A 7500-nucleotide genomic window follows, 5' to 3' on the forward strand; every position below is an offset into this window, starting at 1 on the left:
CTTCATGCCACGCGGTGGTTGCAGTGCGCGGAACGTCTGGCTACACCAACCGGGCGGGAAGATTTCGGGAGAATCGGCATTCACCCAGAAATTGTAATCCTCTGGGTAGCCATCGAAGTGAAGCTTCATCCGGTAACCGCGCACCTTCACTACCGAGCACACGCAGAACAGGGAATTGTTCTCTGGATCGATCGCTTCCAGCTTCATTCCCACCTTGAACGGATTGGCCACGTTCTCGAGCATCACCTTCCAGCCGCTGAACAGCTCCTGTGGTGCCGCTTCAGCGTTGCACAACTTTAGATACTTGTCCCAGCTAAAGTCGACGGTTTCTTCCTCGTTGTTGCTCGTGCTGCTTACGCTACCACTAGCAGCACTACCGTTGCTGCTGGGTGTGATTGGAGGCGACGGAAGCAGGGAACGTATTTCGCTCTTGGAGTTCTTCAGAAAAGCGCTCGAGTTGAGGCTAAGCGAACTCATCGAGTCGTCATCGCTCGTTGTCGTCGTGCCAGTGGCCGTAGGCATCTCCGTTTTTTCGGACGGCAGCTTCTTTGTCGCTGCCCGTGCCGAACGACGGGTATTTGAACCGGCAATCTTCTTTGCATTCGTCGCGCTTTCCTGAATCTTTGTCGTTTGGTGCATATTCGAGGCGTGCGTCGAGCGCTTGATGTATTCGATGAGAACCTTATTTTTGGAGCTTTTCAGACACGTGAGGCTACAGATTTCGGGTGTAACAAAGTCCACCGCGCGGCCACATTGACCGCATTGCATGCAGTAGTAGCGATCGATTTTGCTGGAAGCACCGGAAGCTTTACGCTTCCGCTTGGCAACCGACGTTCCGCCACTTGTTTGTTCCTTTTCTTCTTCCTTTATCAGTAACCGTTGCGAGTCTGAGATCGGATGAATTTCCTTTCGGCTACGTTTGGCGAGCGGTTTCTCGAGTGCCGTGTACACATCGGTTTCGCAATGGCACTCGTAGTCTTTCTCTGCCATCGGCAGTACCAGCCCGAAATGGTTGAACTCAAAGTGCATCGAACTCTGAGTCAGATAGCCGATACCATCGAACCAACGAAGATGGTCAGCGGCGGTCGAGGTGTCCACAATGTAACCACCGCTGGTTTCATCTTTACTATCTTTGTCCTCCTGCACACTGAACGATGACTCGGACGCTGTGTGTTCCTTTCCCCTTCCTTTGCGACCAACTTTGCCACGAGCCGTTGTTGCTGCTGCAGCAGGTGCGCTGGCAGAATCAGTAGCGACCCCTTTCTTTGTCTTCAGCAGGGATTGCTTTCTCTTTGCCGAGCCTTTGGGCTCATTGGACTCATTGGGCTCATTGGGCTCTTGCGTGTCCTGTTGTTTTCCGACAGTGCTTTCCGAGGAGGTGGACATGGTCCTCACACTACCAATGTCACTACCAACAATCGATGGTTTATTCGGATGGCACACGTTGGTTGTCTTATCACTCTCACACTTCACTGCTACATCCGGTCTTTCTTTTTCAACCGGTTGGCGAATGCTTTGGAACTGCTGCTTACGTCTTTTCTTCGTCCCCAATTCTGGCTTTTCCAACTTGACCACTTGCTCCGGTTCCGTTTGCTCAATCGTTTCGTTGCACATCAAAAGCAGATCCGGTTTTGCGACCGGCAGTTCCGTGGCAATCGAATCGTTGGGCTTCATTTCGACTACGCTAGCGGTGGGTTTGCTTGCTTCCGTTACAGATGAATGTGACGCAGCGGTAGATTGCTGCTGCTTGTTGGTTTTCATTTGACTCCACTTTTGCTTAAGGAGCGAAACCAGCATTTCATCGGTCGGGATAGCGGAAGGCCTCCGGGTTCTAATTTGAGAATTGCTGGGAATAGGCGCTGGTTCTACCATTTTTGCCGGTTCAATCTCTGTCGTTGAAAGAGCTCGCTTAAGCAAGCGATCACTTTTCTTAAGCGTAGCAACCGATGCGTTCACAGATGGTTCAATGACAGAAGAACGAGGTCCTTCGTCGATCACCACCCTGCTAACGACGGAATCGATCTGAAGCTCCACAACCCGTGAGCGGTTAGCAGTGACAGCCGGGAGCTTGGCTGCAGCCCCATCTTGTGTTACATTTTGATCTTTACAATCTGCTATTATTTCTGGACGGGCAGTGTTTAATGTAACATTCTGTCCATTATTGATCGAGGTTTCATCCCTTTTGCTACCATCATCGTTGGTTACTTCCGTATCTACAATTCTTTCTGCTCTAGCAACAATTTCAACGTTTGGTAAACCCTCAATTGTGGTCTTCCGAATGACAGAGGGAATATTGTTGTTGTGGTTCTTTATAGTTGCAGTAATTATGTTGTTGGGAACGGTTGTATGCACTAGCATGCCTCCAGTGCCAACAGAGCTCTTCAGTTCAGGCACAGGGAACGGTACTGAAAATTCGCTCGGTTTAGAGGGCGCAACAGTAGCCGTTGCCATCGTTGTGAACGGAGACAACTTCGGTAACGGTGCTAGTACATGTTTCTGCTGAATATTTATCGCTCCCGGTCCCGTTGGCGAAGGCTGCAGCACGATTGGAATGCGTTTTACTGTCTGCTGTTCGCTAGTATCACCGCCAGCACTACTGACAATGACTGGCTTCATCAGAAGGCTGGTTCCCACCTTGGTCGACGGCATGTAAAGCGGAGGGACAATGGAACTGTTGACTATCTGAGTAGCAGGGATAATGCTGCCATTTGGAAGGAGCACTTTGTTGACCAGTGATGAGCTGGAGGCGCTGTTGCAGTTACTAACTGGTGTTGGGAGAGACTGCAGTAGTTGCTGCTGTTGGTGCATATGTGGCGATGATTGCTTATTGAGTAGGAGTGAAGTTCCACCTCCGGCAGATGATGATGCAGAGACCGCTACCGTTACTACAGACGGGGATGAAACGACCGTGTTAGATGGCATCGTGATAGTTTTTACCTGCGGACCAGCTATTGGGTGTACGTTGGGATGCCTTTGAATGACGGACGGTTTTGGGATTGGGCCACTGTGGGCTGAAGCTAACTGCTCGGTGTTGGCACTGGTACCGGCAGCGGCCCTTATCTGAACTGCGGTACCATAGGTGATCAAATTCGGATTACTTGGTGCCCCGTTGGCATTCTTTATTACAGTGGTGGCCGCTTGTTGCAGAGCCACCGACGGGTTCGATGGTGCCAATGATGGTTTCGGTGCAATCTTACGATATTGATGCAGAACAGTACCAGGTCTTGGTGCAGGCGGTAGTAAAACTGGTGTGACTACCGCTGACGATGTGACTTCCGGTATCAACTGGCGATTCTGGCCGCTACCATCAGTCAATTGTATTCCACTGGTCGTTTGTGGATGTAATTGCTGTTGCTGTTGTTGCTGTTGTTGCTGCTGTTGCTGTTGCTGTTGCTGCTGCTTTTGTTGCTGCTGTTGTATTATCGTTGTTGGGTGCTGCAAAGGTTGTGGCACGGACATTATGTCAGTGCTACCAATCTGCACTCTGATTCCGGTATTGATCTGTAAACGAGAAAATAATACATTAAACATGGCACATACTGAACGCCGGTTGTCAATCAGCCACATGGTGAATGAATATTGAATTGAAGAAGTTATCTCCGGGGATGGGGAATAGATCTCGCTCAATATACCCCATATTCTATCTGTTGCGCGTTTCGTTCTTCATCACACACACCACGTGCACCAACCGACACGGTTTTCAATTCCGCCCAGAACCCGCATTCGGAGCTAAAGCTAAACGCAGCAAACGACTCACACAAGATTTCCACAAAACGGCACAAACCGTATGTAACGCACTCTTTGCGAAACAAAATAAAGCCCGATAAGCCCGAGGAAATCCACAGCCTATCGCTATAGTGACGACGACGACGACGACGACGATAGTGTGCTGCTGCGGATGGCTAGCGCTGTCGACTGAGATGTCCCAACATCATCACCAATTGACACCGCGGCGACCGAATTCGAGAATGTGTAGCAACGCACCAGCAATGGACGAGTTGTGGGGGGCCACGAATAAAAACGTTTTTAATTCACGATGGCCATGTGACGAAGCAGGCAGGTCCTTCTATCGCGGTCCTTTGCTATTATTTTGTATTCTGCCCTCCGCTCGCACAGCAGAACATGACACACAGCTCTCACATGCACGCACACCTACACGTTGGAGACTCGGGAACGTTCCCAGGCTCTGTGCCAATTGTAGAGTCACGCTTCGGGCGTGTAACGGTGGGGTGTTTAGGCCAAGAATGGGACTTTCTTTGCAGCTATCAGCACGGCATTATCACACTTGTGGAAATGGCGACCAAATAATAAACTAAACCAAGCGCCAGAGCGCCACCCGATCCGCGCTTTGACGATTCGGCAAAATGACAGAACGTGACAGGGCGAGCGAGCCGCACCACCGCTTGTGCTCCGGGTGTTTCATTCGATCGTGTACCAGCGCTACCGTCGATGGTGGTTCCGCAATGTTGTCCTCTTATATTAATTCAATACAAACTCGGTTGTGGGCACAGGGGAAGCGAAACGACTCGAGTAGGTCACCGTTTGTTGGCTAAAAAAAATCCTCAAAAAGCATGTTTCAACCAGTAAGCTGGGAATCGAGTTCAAACAAATCCCTATCATCATCAGAGCAACTGGTAGCCTTGAAAGCTTGCTGCGAGTGCAGAAATCACGTTTTATGTCTTGTGGCGATTGGCCACCGCACTACATTACAGCTCCTGCGTGTGCTACCGTGCTGTGGCGATGTTCGTAACAACGCACACACCGTACACCAACCGTGAATTTTGTCACTATCGCTTAACACACTAGACAACCACAATGGCTGCTTCGCTTTCCTTTATCTTCTATTCACCTGCTGCCACGATCCCTAGCAGCTTCAGCACAGTTTCTCTGATAAGTGTGCTGCATCGCTAATCAGCTACCGGGTGGTACACACTAGAGCGAAAGAAGGGCGGCGGTGGGCGAAATATAATGGCAGGGGGATCATGTGTGCAATCGCGTAATCAATGCCTTTCTATCTACACACAGCACACCAATCCATTCAATGCATTTCTGCATAAAACAGAACAAAAAGCTGATAGCGAGTGGCGCTCGGTGCAGCAGAACACAACATGACTTTTCTTCGAAAAACAAAAGGGTTTAGAAAACGCGTGAAACGTGGCTCCGTTCTCCTATCGTGAATTGCGAGCACTAGCCCCTGATCGTGGTGTTGACGAAGGGAACTTTTGTGTCCAATTAAGGATTTCAGTAAACTGGTATTGCACATCACACAGCATGCCGTGGTTTCACATTCGCCGTCCCCACCCCTTCCCCTGTACACACTTTATCGCTACGGGTAACCCGTTTCCGTGGGTATCGACCAACCACCAGAGCGCAGCAGATGAGAAACGATGTGCGCTATTCACGTGGGATTTGCTAGGCCAGCACGGAAAACAACACGGAAGGTGCCATCGTCAATGTTGAATCGAATTTTTGGGTCACGTTATGCGGCGGTTCAGTGACCAGTGCTGCACGAAACTACACACCCGTTATATGAGTGTTTGGCCATAGCGTTGCCACTTAGATGCTTGGCACTAGCGCAGATGGAAAACCGAACCTGATTTTGCTAACTTTTCTGCTGTTGCTGCCTGTTAACCTGTTACACACCATGCTGCCACCTACGGTCAGCAATCGGAGTCAGCCAGCGAGACACCAACCAAGTAATGGAAACACACGTACACGCACTCTGCTGCTGCTGCTGCTGCTGCTGCTGCTGACGGCTGTGGCATGCACAATCATGGACCATCATCAATGCTGCTATAGCAGCGCCTTCTCTCATCGCGCTCTCCGGTGGTCGGTCCGCAGGTTTGCTGAACGCGGAACGTGGTTACGCGCGCCCCCTTACATGCCTTTGCTCTTTCGCTCTCGCTCTCGCTCTGGCTTTCTTGCGTTTTGCACCGCGCGACCTTCGAGTCCACGGTTTTGATGGTGTGCTTGGACGGGTGAGATTCGAAAAACACATGGAAAAGTGTTTTTAAAAAACCCCTGCAAGGTCTACTACCGTTCCTGCAAGTTCTCATTCTAGAATGAAGGCGGAATCTCCCAAACTGACCGAGCGTGTTGCGAAATGCTGACAGATGTCCTTCAGATGGAACGCCCCACACGTTACACGCTGCGTATCGTTGCTGTTGCTGCTGCTCCTGATCGACTGGCCTTTCACGTTGGATACGACGGCAATGCTTACTGTGATGTCCTTCACGTGTGGCAGGATACAGCCGTGTGGTCAGCACGGAGCACTCTATAGGCAGCAAGCAATGGCGACTGCGCTCGATCATCGAGACCAGATATGGCCCACCGACGATTATCGCAAACGCAACTGGTTGTTGTGCCGGGGATTACGTGGAATTTCCGCCTGTGGCAGATCATTTTTGGCTCCCTGTTGGTGGGTGTGTTCTTTGGTTACGTTGAACCATTCTGCTGCCTCCACCAAACAAGATGCAAAGCGATGCACAAATAGATCATCAACTCGTTATTGCCGCGCGCGCGCTCACCACACCTTCGTCGCTCTCATGGTCTCGTTCTCTGCCACCGAACGCTATCGGTTCTCCCCTATTTCACGCCGATACGCCGCCGCCCCACGAACTTCCGCCAATACTCATCGCGCTTCCATGGGTCCGAAAACCGGCCGCCACATTCTGGTACAACATAGCAAAAAAAAAACACAAACCAAACCACCGGACCGGATTGCGCTGCTGCCACCTGTAGTGCCAGCAAATGTATGTAAGCTGTCAGCATGCCTGCGTGCGTGCGTGCGTCCGTCCGTCCGAGAGAGCGTGTTCTTTTCCTCATCTCTATCGATTGCTACATCATCAATCGAAGATCACGATCGGTGCCACGATGATCACCACCAGCAAAAAGAAAGGTCCGCCGCCCCACAAATCGCGAAATCGTGAATTGTCGTCGCCTACTGCGCGAACGTGCGCACGCTGCAACTGCTGGCTAGGGTCGCCGTTGGTGGGTATTTAGCAGCGTGACGCTACTTTACCTCCGACCGACGAAAACGGTACCGTGGTCCGCGAGAGCTGCTGCTTTGGAGAGGAGGCTCATGCAGGACGGTACAAGATAAGCGCCCCTCAAACGGGTGTGCATTGTTGGGTGATGTGTGTTTTTGCTTTCGATTCAATCGGTGCACCATCTCGCGTCACCGCCATTGCCCTGCACAATTGGCCTCATTCGTCACCTTTGGGCAACAGATGAGCAACAAACATTCGTACAATAGATGGCGAGGATCCTGCGCGTCCGAGGAATCTTTGTTTTTTTGCAACAACAAAAAAAAAACAAAAATACCTCCACCACACGAGAGGAAGCACGATCGCTCGCTAGGGACACGTTGAAGGCCCCGACCTCGGTCACCTTTTTGTGTCCCTGCACGGCGAGCACCCGAGCGGTGGTGGCGTACGGTGCGCGAGGTGTTTTTGAAAATATATATTCTGCAGCGGCCGCGCACAACTGCTGCCACAATAA

The 7500-nt window shown here is 51.0% G+C and overlaps 1 protein-coding gene across 5 annotated transcripts in view; it reads right to left on the reverse strand.

Moving 5' to 3' along the window:
- Window positions 1-7500, reverse strand: part of LOC126574774 (uncharacterized) — a 12472-nt gene that overhangs the window by 2613 nt on the left and 2359 nt on the right. Inside the window, exons 1-2 of one of the 5 annotated variants that reach the window (XM_050235138.1) lie at window positions 6089-6171; window positions 1-3501 (exon numbers count right to left, since the gene is read on the reverse strand). The exon at window positions 1-3501 is cut by the window's left edge and continues 87 nt beyond it. In XM_050235138.1, the coding sequence (XP_050091095.1) occupies window positions 1-3459 (3459 nt within the window). In that variant the 5' untranslated portion in view covers window positions 3460-3501; window positions 6089-6171. Of the gene's footprint in view, window positions 3502-3632; window positions 3716-3757; window positions 3855-3984; window positions 4271-6088; window positions 6172-7500 lie in introns of those variants that run through there. The other 4 variants (XM_050235137.1, XM_050235139.1, XM_050235135.1 and 1 more) reach the window with 4 other exon arrangements.

Source organism: Anopheles aquasalis, chromosome 3 (genome assembly GCF_943734665.1).
Source record: "Anopheles aquasalis chromosome 3, idAnoAquaMG_Q_19, whole genome shotgun sequence".
In the NCBI taxonomy this organism is placed as follows: Eukaryota; Metazoa; Arthropoda; class Insecta; order Diptera; family Culicidae; genus Anopheles; species Anopheles aquasalis.